At 36.4% G+C, this 20,318-nt stretch overlaps 1 protein-coding gene across 1 annotated transcript in view; it reads left to right on the top strand.

The window, feature by feature from the left end:
- The window catches only part of LOC110172951 (WASP homolog associated with actin, golgi membranes and microtubules), a 31,361-nt gene extending 11,638 nt beyond the window's left edge, over nucleotides 1-19,723 (top strand). The window contains exons 6-11 of the mRNA XM_020938913.2: nucleotides 719-900; nucleotides 2,907-2,993; nucleotides 3,416-3,511; nucleotides 6,595-6,994; nucleotides 13,178-13,320; nucleotides 15,174-19,723. Coding sequence (XP_020794572.2) covers nucleotides 719-900; nucleotides 2,907-2,993; nucleotides 3,416-3,511; nucleotides 6,595-6,994; nucleotides 13,178-13,320; nucleotides 15,174-15,317 — 1,052 coding nt within the window. The 3' untranslated portion in view covers nucleotides 15,318-19,723. The remainder of the gene's footprint in view (nucleotides 1-718; nucleotides 901-2,906; nucleotides 2,994-3,415; nucleotides 3,512-6,594; nucleotides 6,995-13,177; nucleotides 13,321-15,173) is intronic.
- The last annotated feature ends 595 nt before the right edge of the window (nucleotides 19,724-20,318 follow it).

Genomic DNA, 20,318 nt, shown 5'->3' with positions numbered 1-20,318 from the left:
AATTTCAGTAAAATATACTGTATAAATTCAAAAATACATCAACCACACTGTCAAAATTCTATAATTACTAGTATATAAGTCATCTCATGACCCCCACTTTGGGACCCATTGTACAACAGTGTCTCTCAACAGGGCAGAGTGACATGACTGTTCAACAGGTGTACCATGTCATTTCCTCTCCACTAGAGGGAGCGGCCAACAATATTTAGCAGATCCCATGGCATGTGTACATGAGTATATGCATTTGGGGAAAAACATTCATTTCTGTAATTTAAAATTGAATTGTCCTGTAAACTAGATAAAAACACAATTGCCAAGATTATACTACATACTAGAATATACATTGATGGTAGCTGTACTATTCAGAATTTGCAGTCAATGAATGTGACTCCACCATAAAATAAATAAGGAGTGTTCTCTACAGGTAACCTGGGATCGACTAAAACGAGGCTGCCAATCTGCACCTCCAATTACTCTCTCACACGCCGCATTACTACTTCGCAATGTGGGTGAAGTGTCTTGCCTAAGGACACAATAACATTTGCATTAGAGCCATTGCTGCCCCACTGTTGCACCTGGTGTTCACGGTCGTCTAACTAAGCCCAACCCTGTTTATCTTCTCAGATCAGCTGAGATTGGGCAGTGACATATAAAGCAATATTGTGTAATCAAATTTCCTTAAAATCTTGAATGACTTACCTTGTTATATTCTGTACAGAGCTGAAGGAGGAGGTGGTGTATTACGATGTGTGTGAGGACCCAGAGGAGCTGCAGAGCCTGGTCCAGACCGGGGTCCAGTCTGAGAGCCCAGCGCTCAGACAGCTCAAGAAACGCCTTCAAACTCTGGAGACCAAGAGAGGAAACATCTGTGCGCGGAGAGCTTATCTGAGGAACAAGAAGGTTAGGATAAGGATATTCATTATCTCACTTTTTAAACTTTAAACCATGTTATATTGTTTTCTTGTCATTAACATACTTGGAGTTGGGTACTTGAGTATTCCATTATATTTAGGCATAATAATGTAATTTAAAGCCTAATTTGACCTATGCCCCTCATAAGTTGCCTGACCAGCCAGTCCCTTTTACATTCTGTTCGGGACAATAGAGGGAAAAATCCTCCATCCAAACGTTTGTATCACGTGGCTCGAAGACATCTCCTCTTGAAAATTGACAAATCCTCTTGAAAAATTCTTAAGCCCAAAATATTTAACTTCTTTTACCTGCACTAAGTAATAGTGTGGTGCTTCGATTGTTGATTCTGTAAAAATACGCACAGTTTCTCAAGTCTTTTATGTAGATTTTTCTCCTTTTTATATGTAAGCCGAACATGAGTCTCTCTAATTGGTCAGTCCGCCTGTCAATCATGCCCTTTGAAATCATGAGGACAGGATATGGCTCCAGATCTACAAGCGTATGGTTCTGGCAGGTCAGGTAACCTGATATGTCTAAAGCACACTTGGACTAAATCTAGAACTAAACCTGGACTAGCCTAGGATTAAACCAAGACTAGAATGGACCAAATCTACAACTGGGATTGAACCAAATCAGAACTTAACCAGGGCCAAACCAAATCTTCATCAGGATTACACTGGGATCAAATCAGGACTAAACTTGTCTCAGAACTTAACCAGAACCAAATCCAGACTTAAACAACTGTATGGGAACTATGACGGTCTTAACCAGGATTTTGCCCGCCTAAACCAAATCTCCATCAGGATTATGTCTGGATCAAACAAAGACCAAACCAAGACAATTGTGAACACAGCCTTTATGTTTTGAAATAATGTTACTTACATTGTACCAATCTGGATGCTTCTAAGGCAGTCTGTGCACTATAAAACTAATCATACAAAAAACAACAACAAAAAGCACTCCTGGTACGTGGGTACGGTATCATAGATCACAATATAATTTCATTAGAGTTATAATCAAATCAGGAAGTCTCTCCTCCTCTTCCTCCTCTCTCCTTCTCTTCCTTCTCTCGCTAATGTTTTTACTTACGCTCTTGCACTGATGTATTTTTAGATTTCAGTGATTTCATTTCAGTCAGTCCAAGTTGGCGTCTGCTCGTCCTCCTGGCCGATCCAGCGTCTTTCAGATAAACTACGAATATTCATCTACTAACTATAAATAAAGTCCTGATATTTTTGTTCATCTTTTTGCTTCACATATCATCTTTTTTATTCTGCTTTATTCTGTATTTTTAACTACTGCACAAAGTATTTCTTGTGTATTAAAGTGTAAATGCTTGTGTGCAAAAGAATTCTACTCATCTCCACTTTTCTATATTTCTATTCTAACATAACTGAGCCCTTTCAACGACTATATCATCTTGTATATTGTGGAATGAAGCGACTACAATTCAACACTTCACTGCATTGTAAAATAAAATAAAAACAGCTCTATTGCTCTGTGCTTTTCATGGCACAGTTAATGGTCATACCTCCTAATCTCTTCTATCTCAGTCGCTAAACAGGACCGGGCCTGATTATTACTTAGATGGGAGACCACTGGGAGTATCAGTAGCCACAGTCGGGTTGCAATAGTGTCTTTAAGCAAGACACTTGGCACTTGGCTCACATTGGCAAGAATCAATCCAAAAATGTTTATTTATACATTAATTTCTTGGGTTCTTTTTAATTACAATATAGTAGGAGATGTAGTAGCCGAAACATGTCAACAAGGTAACTACATCGCCTAGTGTTTTGTCTTGAAAAAGAACCCAAGAAGTGATTGCCTTGTGTGATTGTGTGTGTTGATGAGTGTTGGCAGATTGACAGCCTCACTATAGCTTCTTACCATCATGGGGTATGGGGTGAATGAATAATGTATGAAATTATAAAGTGATGTTGAGCGTCCGGTTGTTATTAAACGATCTTAATGCTTAATGTCGTTCCTCTGTTCAGGACCAGTGCGTCGAAGCTCACGAGCAGAAGCAGCTGACAGCCAAACAGAGCACCAAGGTCTTCACACAGCACCATCAAGTTCACCTGGTACGAATTATTTATCAAATGTAACCAAAAATAAGCATAAACAAGATGGTATCGTTACAAAATAGAAGACTGTGCCACTGAAATGTAAGGCTGAAAACCATAGGAAATGGTACTAATGGAAATATTTTGTGGAGTATAGCAGTTATTTTGCGATCATTTTAAGCCTTATATTCATGTTACTATTATTATATTACTTCTATTTCCAATCACTACTAATTAGGGATGCAATATAAAATTTGAGGGTGAAAGGGGCTTGCTTCTAAAGTTGTCATGATTATATTTTTTTCCTCTTGATATCCTTTCTGCTAATACATAAAGTGGATTTTGCTAAGTAGGTTAGGCTCCATTGTATTGCCATTGAAATGCTTTTAGAATAGAGATTTTCCTCAAATGATCCCTGTCTCTTGTGTGTTGGTGTGCAGAAGCGAGAGAAGAGGAAGGAGGAGGAGCAGAGGAGGAAGCAGTGGGTGGATCAGGAGAGAGAGAGGACACTTGGTCGATTACGCTCCTTCAGAGAGGTACAAGTCTTTTATGTCTTTATGAAAAAAATGAAAAAAACACCACATACACTCTAGCTTTTAGCACTGCAATGTTCAACTACAAGGACTGAAAACTCTGGTTTCAAACAGTAATGAGAGCCTAGACTTGAATATAGGGTTGTCAGAAGTAGTGAAAATCAGATACTAGGAGCTCTGTTGGCCCATTGATCAGAAGGTTGGAGGTCTGAGTCCTGCTCTCAACATAAAACATCACTGGTTGAGCGGTGTGATTCCAGCTCCCAGAGAAGAATGCTGTCATTGTGGCCTTTGGCAAGACACCTTGCCCCCAGTGTCTGTGTACACTGATGTATGAAAAGTGCTGTATAAAAACGTGACCATTTACCGTTTAATCAATATTAAACCCAATTGAGCTCGATACTGTAGATCAGGCCTGGGCATTGTCCAGCTCCTCGGCCACATACGTCCCTTGGTTGACTCTGACCGGCCTGTTTAAGCTCATTTGGAATGACAAAATAGACATGTTTTATCATTTTACCTCATGCTGCATTGCTTTTATTTTAGAGGTGTTTTTAAAATGACATTTTTTGTAAGGCAACCTAATTTTTTCATTGATTATTCATAACATATACTCTCACCAGTCTTACCAGCTTGTCAAAACAATGATATTCACTGCTTTTTATAGAGAAATACAATTAATATGATGCAAATTGAGTTAAACGTTTTGACCCGGCCCTCCACAATATTTTTTGTTTCTCATATTGAAAAAAATTATTGCCCACCCCTGCTGTAGATCAAATAGAGCCCATAGATACTAAAAAAAGTCACATTTACAGGACAGAAATTAACCTTTTTTGAATAGCGTCACAAAGATCTTGAGCAGAATAAAAGTAAATAGACTAATATACACCCCTGTACCACTGAGGGATTACACAGGTATAAGACCACATGGTAATATAAAATAAAGTACCACGATTTAATGTTGAAAAGTCACATTCTACTGTTTAAATCAGCCATTCCCAAAGTCTGTTGTACTGCTCCCCCCTATCGATGCAAAGATCACACAGGACGCTTTTAATAGAATTTTGTAGTGTCAAAAAGTTATGGAATTTTTCAGTTCCACAGACATGATTATTGTCGTTAAGTGTAAAGAACATAATATCATTAGAAAAGCTTTTTGGATTTAGCCCCTAACAAACTACAGTCAAGTTTAAAATATAATAACTTTTAAGTCTTTAAAACATAATATTCATCTGAGAAATATAGACCCCAGTAGAAGCTGAAAGTCTAAATAGTTTAATTACACTGATTTCCCATTGCAACATATCTTTAGGCAATTACCAAAAACAATTGTCAGAAAGTGGTTCACAGGCATCTATAAAACTCTTGGCACATACTGTATACAGACCATTTATTCCTCAATATTTTTCACATTTCGTCACGATCAAAGCTGCAGGTTCAGTTATGTGTACGTTTCTGCTTGTTCCTGGATGCAGTCGTGAGCTCGGTTGTCATGGAAATGCAAGATTTAGAGACGGCCTTTTGGAAAATGAAAGCAGAGTTTTTTCATCTTGTGTCAGGGATATTGTTTTTAAGATTCACCTTAAACCACTGCACGCTCCACAAACACAAAGCGGATTTATGTGGAAACAAAAGTGCATTTATTGTTTCAAAAAGCCAATTAAAAACACTGCTGTTGTGTGGGCCCTTTGTGAACATACAGTGCGTTATTATCCTCACAAACATTGCACAAACAAAAATATGAAATGTGCAAAGTATTTAAAATGCAGTGAGAATAAACTGGTTGGTTGCACTTGAAATCAGTAGTGTCTAAACTAAATCACAAAAAGTTTTTCTGTGGTCTGATCTGCATTGTTTTTGCCTTCTCAGAAGTAGTAACAGCCTCTGGTAATATTAAAGGTGCACTGTGTAACTTTTCTGGTCTGCCACCTGCTCGACACCATGTAGACGATGGAGTCGAGTAGCTCAGTTGTTAAGCGCGTTTGTCCACTGATCCGAAGGTTTGTAGTTCGAATCCTGCTATTGACATAAACATCATTGGTTGAGTGGTCAGATCCAGGTTGGCTGGTGTGATTCCAGCTCCCACAGATGAACGCTGTTGTTGTGTCCTTGGGCAAGACACTTAACCCTCCTCGCCCCCAGTGTCTGTGTACACTTGGGCTACATTTATATGATGACCGTCTGAACAGAAGACGCAAAAGTGACGTCACATCCTCACTTTTTTTTCCGTGTTTAGACGAGCGTGGAAATCTGCGTGCATACGGTGACGCAAAATTGTGTGGAATTCGATTGGGTATGCATGCCAAGTTTCTGTGTACTGTGTGTATGTGATGTAAATGCGTAGGCGACGTGAGCAGATCTGACCAGAGTTTTGCGCCTTGGGCAGTGTAGACAGAAACATTACGGCGAAGCGTGATCAGCTTTTCCACTCTGGAGGGGGGTTTCAGATTTTTTGCGTTTTTAAGCTCCAAAAATGGCATCGCCATCTAAATGAAAGGCACTTCCGATAAAATATTTTTGTCCTTTTTACCCATAAGCGTTCTTGCGTAAACAGCCCCTGAGTGTTTCCTTCTTGTAAAGCGCTTTGAGTGCCTTGAAGGTCGAAAAACCACTATATAAAAATCTGACCATTTACCATTTAGATTTTATTGCTTGGTCCTGGAAAGTTCCATAGTATGACGTTTAATTCAACTATCTCAATCAGACGACCAGGCCACATCACCAATCCAAGTTATAGGTCAGATCTCTGGAGAAGTGGGCCTGCTCACTGTAGGAATGTATGTTATTGGCTAGTTTTGATAAATAAAAATGCTCATAATTGAATAGATTGACGATATGTTTAATGCCATATTGTTGAACATCCCAGGCACAGCAATAACATCACTATGGAGACAGGCAGGTGGCGGACCCTCCACCAGGAAAGTTACACAGTTCCTTTTAAAGAAACATTTTTTGGGTTGAAAATGCATTAACTTTGGGATAAAAAAAAGTATTGAGCGTTTTCTTTAGAATTAAATTAAACTCACTGTGTTTTTCTTATCTAGCTATACTCAGTCTGTCTACATTTCTTTCCTTTCTTCCAGAAGCGTCAGGGGCAGTACATTTTGAAGACATCCCAGACAAAGTCGCCTTCCTCTGGGTCTCCACAGGACTCACAGCCCCTCTCCATCATCAGCCTGGGTCCCACCTCCACTCCTCCAACACGCCCTGTCGCAAAAACCAGAAAGACCCCTAAGACCAAGAAGGAGTCGGAAAAACCTATACCAGTTCAAGATATACCGGTTCAGATCTTCACCGGACCCCCAATGACACCCCCAACCTGCCCTCCCCCTCCTCCGCCACCTCCTCCTCCTCCACCACCTCCGCCTCCTCTGCCCTCTAGTGGTCTCCTAAAAACTTCCCCCAAAGAGGATGAGCCTAAACCGCTGAGTGAGATGAGAGAGCCACCGTTTCCAGCTAAAAACACACTGAAACAGAATATAGGTAAGGAGCATGTTTGTATTAACAACAGATTGGCAGATTTTTTTGTGAATGAGATAAACTAAATTCACTTCCTTGTTCGATAAAATGCATTGTACACATTTTTTACAGTTTTAAAAAAGGAAAATTACTGTCCAGATGTGTTCCTCAACATCGTAATTATTCACCTTGATGAGTTTGTTTGCACTTTTCATAATTTACAGAGGACAGGGTCGAGTTTGGCCTTCACAGTAAGACTAACAACAACTAGCATGCTAACTGCTCACCAGCGTTACCTTCTGGTTTGTGGAGGATTAAAAAATATTTATAATTAATTAGATCCAGGCGGCACACAGTGAGATCTGCCTTTATGTCTCTGTACTGGGGCATAACGCATTTTAATCAAATACTCAGAGAGAAATTAGGTACAGCCCCTTTTAATATAGACATCAACATATTTAAACAGGTTTCCCATGGTCATGAAAATCTTGGAAAAGTCATGGAGATTAAAAATGTAATTTACCAGGCCTGGAAAAGTCATAGAAGTTGTAAATTCAATGAAAGTTTTGGAAAAGTCTCTTTCGCACAACTACAGTGTTCTGTTAAGTTATCATTAGACTATTATGATTATTTCTGAATGTCTGCGCCTTTTGTTTAAAATAGATGACAATAAATGCACTGACAGGATTCTGAATGCGAAAAAACTATAATACCAAAAGAGTGGGAGCCCTGTTTAAATACAAGTACCCTTAAAGTTATATTTAAATACACCAAGTACATATAACAGAATGTTCCAGCATATTATTGTGTAACAGTGGTTTCAGGGTCTGTTGCTGTGTCTTACTGTAGTTGCAGTTAGTGGCTGGTTGCTATAGGAAAGGCATCTTGCATTAAAAGAAACAGTAAAATAATTTCTTTACTGTGGCAATCCCAAATAGAAAGATTTCAATTAAAGACTTTAATTTGATTGTAATTTACATAGTTCATTTTTGCTTCTTTTCCAAATTGTAGAGTTCTAGTTTACCTTAAAAATCTGTATTGAGACCAAAATGAATCCCAGTGTTCCCCATAGATTTTTGTTAAAGGTGCACTGTGTAACTTTTTCTGCTGGTCTCCATGGAGATGTTACTGCTTTGCCTTGATTATTCCACAGTATGAAAATAAACTTGGTTATCACAATGGAGAAGTTAATGGTCAGATCTATGGAGAAGCAAGCCTAAACATAAATAAATAAGTCAATAATTCAAGTTTTTCCAGGTATTTTAGTTGAATAAATACAAGACAGATATGTTTAATGCCATACTGTGGAACTTTCCAGAGAAATAACATCTCCATGGAGACAAGTGGCTGACCCTCCACTTTATAGTCACACACTGCACCTTTAAAACTAACAAAATCCTCCTGGGAAACACTGTTGTCATTTTAAATCTTGTAAAACACTGAATTTAAAACATTTTCAAATTTTGCTTTTCACAATAATTTTGTCACGAACAAACAAAGAAAGAACCACCCACAGAAGATTAACAGAAACTGCCTTTTTGTTGCCATCTTAACATGAGATAATTGGTCCTATTGTAAGTTACTTGAGTCTTTTTCTTTTTAGTTTAGGCATTTGCACATTTATGTAACATCTCTAATGTTTGAACACATGGGTTTTCACAGTCTTTTTGTGATAGCTGCCAACATGATTAATATTATTGTCATCCTCTGTTTTCCTTCCATTAAACCCATTGAATCGCGTGAATAAGCAACAAGACGGCAGCCAAGTCGTGGGCAAACTTGGCACGATAATAAAGCACTTACTTAACAGACAGACCGTTAAAATTGTATTGGATTTTGTAACATCAGAATAGGGGTGGTTTAAAAGTGGGTTTTTACATTGTGGTCTGTGGGGACAAATAAGCTACTGTCCTGAACATAAATCTTTGTCTTCTTCCTGTCTCAGTGAAACCGCGTTTATTGATTGTCTAAACGTCTGGGGGGCACTTGAACTTTGTTATAAATTGTGGTGATATATTTTTAATGTCTGACAAAAAGCACTGTTTTTAGTTTTTAACCATCTGTCAAATTTGTTGCCTTTATTTATCAAGAAAATGCCAAAAAAATGATTTGTATGTTTGGTCTGAAGGGAAGGTTTTTGAAGGTTTTTAATGATTGTATTCTGGCTTCATGTAGTTAGTTTTTCTTCCTGGCCACAGCACAAAACACTGAACCTTACACAGTGAGATGGATTCTCTCAAAAGTGTGAGTTCACAAACTTATGAGAATCCATCTTGGAGTGCGGCCGCTGTGGGGTTAACTGGGAGACCAATCACGTCACAGTACTGAGATTTGTGCAGAACCCAAAGGTTAAGCGCCAAAACGAGCCAAAACAAACATGGTGACGCCAGCAGACAAATTTCAGCCTATTTTAGTGTCAATACAGCCTTTTTTTTTTTTGGCTTTGTGCATTTGTGGACAGGGATTTACCCAAAGTTTGATTTTCGTCTTGTTCTGCTGCTGTGATGCTTCGACCGATCAGATTTAAAGAGTCGTCATGATGTTCAGTACTTTCCGAAAGCTTTCAGTGAGAGCTGCTCCAAATTGATAACGTGTAGATCAGTTCAGTGCTACACATATTAATCTGGAGTGAGTCAGGTTATAAAACCCCTTCCACTCATGGCTCTGCTCCTTCGTATTATTTATTTATTTATTTATTCATTCATTCATTCGTTTTTTCTAGGTTAGTGCACTGTTAGCAGGAATTGTCTGTGCCTGTGAAAAGACCCCTTTCTTCACTGCCTATTACTTCTGTTTCATACCTTCTGCCATTCTGTGGTTTCTGTTTTTTTATTTTTGGCAACAGTATAGAAAAAGACAGATCTACCCAAAGTAGTTTGAAATTTCTGAAAATGAATAGAAAATGTATAAGATGAGGCTTTAATGTATCTTTCCTCAAAATCTAAGCATGTGAATGAGCGATGTGCCATTGGGTTTGTTGTGAGCAAGCAACAAGTTACAATACCTTCTTCCTTACACAGTTTAAATCACATTTTTTTAGTGTTAATTTGGTGATTTGCTTATGAATATATTTTTTACCATTTTTATACCTTCTCTGAGATTCTGTAACACATTTCTGAATGAAAATTTTAGGTTCGTAACCGTTTGTGAGTCAAAAAGTGAACTGACTGTGACACTAAATATGGGGTCATTACATTACAATTCTTTCTCTTCTTCCTCCTGCTCTGTTCCTCTGTGAAAACCCTCCGCAGATACAGCCCTGTCAAACTGTCAGAGATATTACTATTTTTCTCAGAAGTAGTTTGTGTGTAAAGTGGGACTAAATGGGGAAAATATCCACTTGTGCTTCAATAATAGGATTCTGTTCAAAGTTCACATTTTAAACACATCGAGAAGAGCTGTCAAGAAGACTGAAATATAAATTAATACAAGAGTCACATTTCAGGACATGTTAGCAGATTTATGCAGAATAAGACAGGGTGTTTTGCTCTGGAGGAAATTATCGTACTTCAAAAATTGCTATTTGATTATTACATCCATTCAAATTGCGATTTCGATTCAGTCGTGATCAATCTGGTCTTTTTTATTGCAAATAGTTGTTCCTAAATCCATGTTATTTCCCTTTAAGAACACACACAGGACTGTCTTACCTCTCCTCGGCTCCTGGGATTTTGTCAAACTGGGGTCATTCAAGGGGAAAGTAAACTCATTTTAGGATAAGCGAAAATAGACTGGATATATTGGAGGTGAGGCAGTTTAACGCTACTGCTTTTTAGCATAACCCCATTAAAAAAACTCCCACAACTTTGGCCTGTCACGACAAATGATGAATGGTATACTGCTTAAGTAAATATAAATGATAAATGGTGATGTTGGAATTAATTTATGCCACAAAAACTATTCTAAATGTATAATATAGTTTAAAAACTTTAACTGTAATAAATAAATAAATCGCAGAATGAAACCGCTTCTCCTCAAATGTTATCATAGTACAGAAAAATGACAAAAGGTTCCCCACTAGTACAAAATAAAAAGTCCCCACGATAAATATTGACACCCAAAAATGATTGTTCCATCTTTCGTGTATTGAATAATAACTCAATATAGTAATTATTGTGCCAGGCCTAACAGGAATTGTAAAATGTTAAAGATTGTAGCTGTACCCTCTTGATCCTTGTCTGATCTCAGAAGCTAAGCCGGGTTGGGTCTGGTTAGGACTTGGATGGGAAAATCAAGAGGGGCAGCAGTGGCTCTTGTGGAAACTGTTCATGTGCTTTTAGGCAAGACACTTCCCCCACATTGCCAATTATAAACGTGGTTTGCGAGGGAGGGGTGTTCGTGGACGGAGAGGCCAATAATGCAGATTGGCAGGCTTGTTTCTGTTAGTCTGCCCCAGGGCGCTTTGTGTGTCTTAAAAAGCACTAAATAAATCAAATGCTATTATCAGTTGTGTTTTTTGTTAGACTATTAAAGACTATTAAAGGTAGAGCTGGGTGTCATTAAGAAGTTGCCAATACGAACTGGATCCCTGCACTCCCGATACAAAACAGTGTGGCGCAGGACACATTTTGAAAGCTCATTGCAGTCCCACAAAGTAAATATGAGTGTAAAGTAAAATATGCAAATGATTAATGTATTCCTATCATGCATAACTTGTGGTAGATATTTTATTTGGCATTAATAAAAACATTTTAAACTGCCTAAATTTGCTGATGTGGTCTAATCTCGCCCACATTTTAGACAATTCCTTTCCCCTTCTCAGTGTTTGATAGAGCTTAAGAAAGTGAACGTCCCCGTCTTGTGGGATTTGTGGGCAGGAGCGGGAATGAAAATTACAGTCCTTTGTAGGTGCAGGTGGGAGCGAGACTGAAATTCCCATGCAGACCTCTAATACATACCTCGATACATAGGCCATGATATGATATGCATCTTGATACAGTGCACTTTTGGTTCGATACGATATATTTCAAATTGTTTCCATATGGTTCAATAAAAAAAACTAAGGCTAAATCAAGGCTGTGATGCTCTTTGTTAAATCACTAAGTTTATGCAAAGTTCATATGAAACACAAACATTTTAATCATAAAACCAATGAAAATATCAAATGTGTTGCATAAACGAGTTGAGTAAATTGAGTAAAATATACCAAAAAAATACTCTTGGCGAGATATCGATACAGCGGCCCATGATATCAATACTGTTTCATCACATTAAACGATATGATATAGTGATATATATATCGATATTTTTGCACACCCCTAATTAAAGCTGCACTCTGCAACTTTTCTGGTGGAGGTCTGTCCATTTGTTTGACATTAAACATATTGATCTAGCATTTATTCATTCATTACAGGTGTTTCTATTGCTCAAAAATACAATACAATACAAAAACAATTCCTTCTGTGAATAGGGCGACTCTCCACAGATCTGAACTGTAATGTAGCGTAGTGCTGTAACCCGCTTGTCTTTCTCATGATATGTAGGTTTAATCTGTACTAAGGCTGTGCAGTTAATTGATTTGATTGCGATTTCGATTTGTGTGTTAAACGATCTCTAAACTCATATAATCGAGTTGAAACAATAAAAGCTTAACAAAGTTTATTTTGGGATATTTTTTATATAAATAAGTGTATTTATTTATTTATTTATTTATTTAGTATAGAGAATGTGAACAGCTGGATATATAGTTTATTTTGGATACATTTGTTTTTCTATGCCTTATTTCATGTTCAAAGTATATTTTATTAATTTAGTTTTAAACATCGCAAAACTGCTCTAAGGTACATATTTGTAGGCTATATTTATTTTCAGTTTGAAAGTTTTGCAAAAATGATAAAAAAAGGTTTGTTTTCTTTTGAGAGAGAGAATTGCTGAATAAATGCGTCATTTGAATAATTGTGATTTCGATATTGACCAAAATAATCGGGATAATGATTTTTTTCATAATCGAGCAGCCCTAATCTGTACTGTGGAACATTCTAGACAGAGCAATAACTTTTCCATGGAACTAAGAAGGTAACGAATCCTCCAGTATATTTGATTTTAAAGACAAGACAAAACTCTCAAGTTACAGTTATTGTGTGAAGAAACTTTATGAATGATTATACAAAAGGTTATTAGTGTGGTTTATTGTTTTCTAATATTGTGCTGTCATCTGAGTTATTGCAGCATTTATCAGTTCTTAATAAATGTTGTTTGTATTTTTAGGCACCATGGACGAGGTGTTGGCGTCACTGCAGCGTGGGCAGATCCAGCTCAGAAAAACTCCTGCTCCCGGGACAGCGCCTCCTGTGGGCGACCTGAGGAGCAACCTGATGTCTGCAATTCGACAAGGAGTCACTCTGAAGAAGGTGAGTCACTGTTACGTGTTTGAGATTTGAAAATACAAACTTTGAATCTTTGAATCACTGTATGACTAATACAAGTTTAATAGCCACAAATAAATACTTCTATTCCACATCCATTTGCTCTCTGACAACTTTAAAGGTTCTGCAAAATAAAATCTTTCAGCTTTAAGCCATGTTAGAATGTTATTACCTCATCAAAAACATATCCAGAGTTGTGTTTTGTTTTGTTTTTCATTCACACATGTTTAATAATGCAGGATTACTCACATTTCCAAAGGTCACAATGATCTGATGTCAAGAGGTTTTCAAGTTTACAGCCATCTTTTTCCTTTAGTTCAGTAGAGATTGGCAATTCCAGGGCTAAAATGATCCTCATGATTCTAGTGAAGGTGTATGGAGTATAAAAACAATGTGGGGCACTTCTGGATTATCACATCACAAGGTCAAACAGAGTGTTTTCTGTTTGAGAGATAAACAAATTTTAAATATTCTGTGTGTGTGTTAAGCAAGTGTGAATGAAGCAAAACAAAACTCCAGGTAAATTTGTGAATAGGAAACAACATTATAACATAGATCAGAAATTGTGTAATATGGGCCCTTTTATGCCTTTGACTTTCTCTGATTTAACTGTCACCACTTATAACACTTTAGCACCGCAGAGGCTTCAATAATAAAACCATAAAGGTAGGAGATAAAACTAAGAATTAAACCAGGACATGAACCAGGACTGTGCACTTATGTGAGCACTTTTTAAATGATAAATTTACAGGTACAAAAGCCTTGAACTTTAACTAAAAACTCTCAAAACTAAAAACTCTCAGGGTCAGATATCTGACCCTGTATCTGACCCAAACTGCACTCAAAAGACACTAACAGGACAGGAGTTCATGCAAAAATAACTTTTTAAATAGAAAAGTTCTAAAATTAAAGTGTATTTATGGGTTAAAAAATGTTAATTAAGCTCAGGATTCACTCTGAAACCTTCAGCTTGCTCATTCCATGCCCTTTCTGCAGTTGTGGATAAAATCTTTTAATCTGAATAAAATAATTAGTTGACTGACACAAACTTTGTACCAGTGACATATTAATTGACTGAACGACTAAAGTTCAGCTCTAGACCAGCAGCTTTTTCTCTCAGTGACCCCTATTTTTTCCGTGGGTACATTGGCACCCACTACATCATTCTTCCAGACAAAACAAAACATTTTTTCTGGTTACTAAACATATTATAGAACAGTACTGGCTATAAAATACTTCATAGTGGCAATTAACTTGGTATATCTTCATTAAAATTCTCATAATTGAGCTTGAACCTCTTTTCTGAGAACCCCTGGGGGCCCCTTGAAAATCTTTGGGGACTGAAATTGGGCTGGAAATGGCTGCTCTACACTCTTTACTCTGCCAGGTATAAAAAAACGACAAACTTCAGAGGATTTAAACAAAGCTTTAAACCTACAAGAGATAAATGGGTAATATGAATGTATATATGTAAGCTCCTGACTGGTACCACTGCAAAGTCCCTCCCAAAGAAACAGAATTTGAGTGTAAACTTAACTACTAAACTGCTAAATAGTTTTAAATACTTTTTAATAAGTAGAAAAGTATCCATGTGTAAAATATTGTATTCCATCTTTGAGCTAAATTACTTTTCATTTAGCTCAAAGACAGAATAAAATGTCTTTGACTTTGAACACAATTTTGTTTCATTCACTTTTGCTGTCAGCATTTCTGCGTCTTTTACTCTGCACAAAATCTGATGCAACTGAACCCCAACACTCTGCATCACCAAACACTGCAATCTCTTTCACACAAATCACCATTTTGTTTCATTTAGTTGTCATGTCTTGTCCTTGTAGGTGGTTCCTGTTCGGTGTGAGGGCCAGAGCAGTCCTGACAACGAGCTGGAGAGGAGCATAAAAGCCGCCATGTTGAGGATGAAGAAGGTTTCCTCTGATTCTGATGAAGACGAGGCTCAGAGCGACAGAGACTGGGACAGTTGAAGAGGGCTGTCTCAAACTCAACCAACAGTGCCACTACGATATCACAAACCTGTGCTTTTTATAAAACAGTGCAAAAATATATCTGCTAAAGATGCACTGTGTAACTTTTCTGATGGAGAGTCCGCCACGCGTGTTTGTCTCCATGGAGATATTACCGTTTTGCCTGAAATTTTCCACAGTGGGCATCTGTTTCCATGGACACAGGCAGGTAGCTTCACCAGAAATTACTAAACCTCTTATGATAACACATTCTGAAGCATGACAAATTGTATTGCTATAGAGAATTGTTGTGATAAAAGATCATAAAGCAGAATAATCCCAGTAAACCTGTTTTTTTAAAATATAAAGTACCATTAAAAGGCCTGAGCTGCAACAAATACACAGCAGAATTAAGTAATAATTAGAAGAATAAATAGAAGTTATTTATTTTGCTCTCTACAGCTCAGATCTTATAGTATTACAAGAAAAAATAAAATAAAATCTTGCAGTTTTTTGCACTAATATTGTACATACAATAAATATTGAGCCCCAAAACATATTATTCCATCTTTCATATATTGAATAATAAATTAGTAAGTCCATATAGTAATTATTGTAACAGTTACAAGTTACATATCAGGACTGTGACGATGTGACCACACTCACACTGAGAACACATGTTTTAAGGTTCTGAAAACACGTGTACCGTATTTTACGGACTATAAAGCACACCGTATTATAAGGCACAATATCAGTAATGTTGAATTCTCATGTTTATTTTCATACATAGGGCGCACGGGATTATAAGGTGCATTAAGCGAAACAAACTGATGACACTTGAGACTTGAGACTTTTTTTTTTTCCAACAAGGAGGACTCAAATATAGATTGAGTAACGAGTTTAATGCAGTTTTGCGCACATTTGTTTACATTTTACAGAAACGAAACTTAAAAAACACTTGGCTAATTTACATAAACTCTAAGCCATTAAAAAAAAAAACAACATCTTGCTCCTTGTGTGCTGGTCATCTTCTGTCGGACTAAAGAACATGACTCAGTGGAATATCTGTGAAAATCAACCAGCACAACCAGAATTAATACATAAGGTGCACTGTCAATTTTTCAGAAAATTAAGGGATTTTACATGTTCTTTATAGTCCATAAAATACGGTAATGAAATGTGAAATATTCCAGGCAAAGCAAAAACATCTCGATGAAGACGAGCTGGTCACGAACCCTCCACCAGAAATGTTACATAGTACACCTTTAAATGGAGAGTTCAGTGTTTTATTTACAGACTGAAGTTCGTGAACTTCCCGTCGAGCTAAAAGTTTTGTTTTGTTAGTACCATATTTTAATCACTGCTGTTTTTTTAAATATCTAAATAAACTCTGAAGAGAGCTGATTATAAAATACTGAACAATCCTATTAACTTTAGAATAGACAATTGTACTTTTCACTTGTATTTATTTATAATGAAAAAGGGCCCATATTATACTATTTTCCAGTCTATGTTATAATGTTGTTTCCTCATCACAAACATACCTGGAGTTGTGTTTTGTTTCATTCACACATTTTTAACACACAAACCCTGCATATTTAAGATGAGTTTTCTTATTGTGCATAAGAAAAAAAACAGATCCACACTGTAGTTTAATCAGTTTAATGACACCACAATGTGACGTTTCAGGGTCAAGCCCTTATTCAGGCCGGGCTTGACCCCAAAACATCACATTGTGGTGTCATTAAATAAAAAATATGAGAGCTCCAAAGAACTGCAGTGTGGAGTGCAGATATGTTTTGTTTGTTTTTTCTTTTGCACAATTTTTGTCTTTGGACCCCAGCACACAGTCACAAATTTTATTGGATGTGCATGTCTATCAGTACTGAGTTCTTCTCTTCAGAAAACACTGTTCCACCTTGTGATGTCATGTGGTAATACAGGAAGTGCTCCACTTTGTTTTTCATTATTGAGGGAATGGATACCGAGCACATTAATAACAAAATATAAGACTAGCACACAAACAAAAAGAAAAAACACAACAACAAAAGAACAATAAGTAAATAAAAAGAAGAGAGGAAGAAAGAAAAAAGTAGAGTTTCTAAGTGCAGTGTTTGCATGTGTGTATTTACAGTTTAGGGCTGTCAACTCAAAGGTAAAAATTTGCTGTTAACTTGATAACTACCACTTGATGACATCACGAGGTGGAACAGAGTTTTTTGAGCTTTGGAGATGTGGACAGACTAATAATTAAAGGTTACTCAAACATGTGTGAATGAACTTTGTTGAGGTCACAGCATTATAACAGGGTTTAATCCTCATGAGTGTCCATTTTAAGTAATATAGGAGCTTTAACACTTTTGAATGAAATAGTCAAAATTGTGTCTTTTTATATTTCTGTATTTGTGTTGAAATGCAGAATGGTTGTTTGTAGCACATTTCTGTCTCAGTTTGTCAAATTCGCAGCTTTTGTTTTTTGACCAGTGAAGTTAAAATGAATGAAGAGTTGTTTATAAGGGGAATAAAACTGTAGCACTGAACCATGAGCACTGTTAATATTGAAGACTTTTATGGAGAAAACCAAGCCCAGTGTGGATCCAGAAGTAAATTTACCAGTCTTTTTTTCTTATAGACTTTTCTAAAATGAATCAAAATTGAATCATTTTAATGTACAAGAGAGCTGTGATAAGTACTACCCATGACGCAGTTATTTTTGGAAAAGTTTAAGAATAAAATTAATGTGAATTTTACTTCTGCAAGAGGTGAGCTGAACTGTTGAGCTCTTTAATGTTTGAAGGACTCATATTATGCGAAATTGACTTTTGTGAGTTTTAAGTCATGTTATAATGCTGAAAAACAATACCTGGAGTTGTGTTTTGAGTTATCCTTTATTATTAGTCTGTTTACATCTGCAAAAGCTCAAAATGCTCTCTTCCACCTTGAGATCTCATGTAGTTTTGAGGATATCAGCTTTTACCTTTAAGTTCAGTATGTGGACAATTTTATCCAGAGCTGAAATTATCCAAATGATTCTAGTGAAGGTGTATGGAGTTTAAAAACATGATGGAACAGAGTGTTTTCTGTTTGAGAGAAGAACTAAAGTCTAATAAACAAAACACATCTCCAGGTCTGTTTGTGATGAGGAAAAAACATTATAACAGATCAGAAAATAGCGTAATATGGACCCTTTGAATGAAATGGGGGCAGATGGAGTTACTGTTTTTTCACTTATTTTGTCTTTAGGGTGAACATAGTAGGATAATTAACTTTGTCATTAATATAAAAGACCAGGTTTCATATTTTTAGATTAATGTTTTGGACATTTGCCTTTGAGAGCACTGGAGTTTCCTGGATGTAGCTCTGGACATGTGTCTTTGATGACGCACTGAAGTCGTTTCAGTGTCTATTTTTATGTCCCCAGTGTGTATTGTATGTCCATCACTGTAACTTTCACCTAAATCAGTTTAAATCGATGTAATGTACTTTGCCCTGTGCTGATAGTCCTATATTCCTGACCTTATATAACCCTAGGCTAATTCAGGCTTTGCAGCGACGTCACTTTGGGGGTGTTCTACGTGTATCTCTAATGGTGGAATGTTTACGAGTAATGGCGACAAAATGCACGCAAATGGTCCAAAAAGTTTTAAGATTGTCTGAAAACTCAACAAAAAACAGAACATTTTCAGGAGTCTGTGATCAATTTATGCATTCATAGTCCTGTTTAGGTTAAGTTGAGTTTGATTTTCAACAAAAATGGAGACTTGTTTAATAGAAGACATCAGCTGACTTGTTGTAGTTCCACCTAAGTCAGTTCTTTTTGATCAGCTTGCGTTAAAATAAAGCAAAAATGAAAGTCTAATAAAGCCTCAGACAGAGCATGCCTACAGTTAGCGTCACACTCCCGGGATTGTTGATGACCTTCGCTGCAAAGTATTCGTAATAGTTTTGTCATTTAAATCCAGCATGAGTCCATACATTGTAACACACATATTTTTTTTTTCTAATTTTGTACAATATTTGGGCTTCCAGAAACATGAATATTCACAAAACATTCAGTGCTCGCTATTTAAAAATGCAGTAACCTGACCCATAGCTACTTATACTACTCTTTTACACAGAAATATCAAAGGAGTTTAAGATATTATATTAAACATGTGACTAAGTTTACGAAAACATATAATATTAACTTCTAAAATTAACTAATTGGGCATATTGTTACTATTGGGAATATGGCTTCATTTTAATTATCTGTAACAAATAAAATACTGTAATATGATTTAAAGCTGTATGTATGAAAATGAATACTATGTTTTACAGTGTAAGAAAATTCTGTTACAATGGTATTGAAATCAATACAAGATCTTCTATGTAATATTTAAGTTGGGTTTTGAAATGCAGTTTTTGTTGAATAAATGAAAGAAATGTGACTTATAGTTGTGTTTGTCGTCCGTAGAGTTAAATGGTGGTACCTGTGGTCACATGGTGCAGATGAAGCATATTAAATCTATTTTTCTGGACTGTAAAATAGTCTATATTGCTTTTGACAAGTCCTTTATAACCAGCCAATAGATAAATAAAATATGTAATAGGCTAAATAAATGAAGGAGTGATCTTCTTGTAAACCCGAACATTCGAACTAATTAAATAGATTAAGTTGTGTATACTCAAAGCTTTACAAATAATCCTACTAACTTAACTATGTCCAGTTGCTGTAACATGTTCTTTATTTTATTTAATTAAAAAGAACTCGTCGGTATAAGTGAGCATAACTCAAAAACATAGATGAGGTACAACATAGTAGAATTAAGTAACGCTGGGAATGATAAAGTCCTGTTATTTCTATTGTTTCAAATAAGGATGATTTAAAAATAAACTTAATTTATACAGTACCTGTTAAAATACAATACAATTTCAAAGCACTTCACCAAATAAATACTAAAATCTATCATAATAAAAAAAATTGCAAACAGTCTGAAATGCACATGGGACTAAATTTATTATTTTATTTTATATTTATTTTAT

The sequence above is a fragment of the Boleophthalmus pectinirostris genome, unplaced genomic scaffold, assembly GCF_026225935.1.
Source record: "Boleophthalmus pectinirostris isolate CB_2022bp ecotype Guang Dong unplaced genomic scaffold, ASM2622593v1 HiC_scaffold_19, whole genome shotgun sequence".
Lineage (NCBI taxonomy): Eukaryota > Metazoa > Chordata > Actinopteri > Gobiiformes > Gobiidae > Boleophthalmus > Boleophthalmus pectinirostris.
This window is presented reverse-complemented; position numbering and strand designations above follow the sequence as displayed.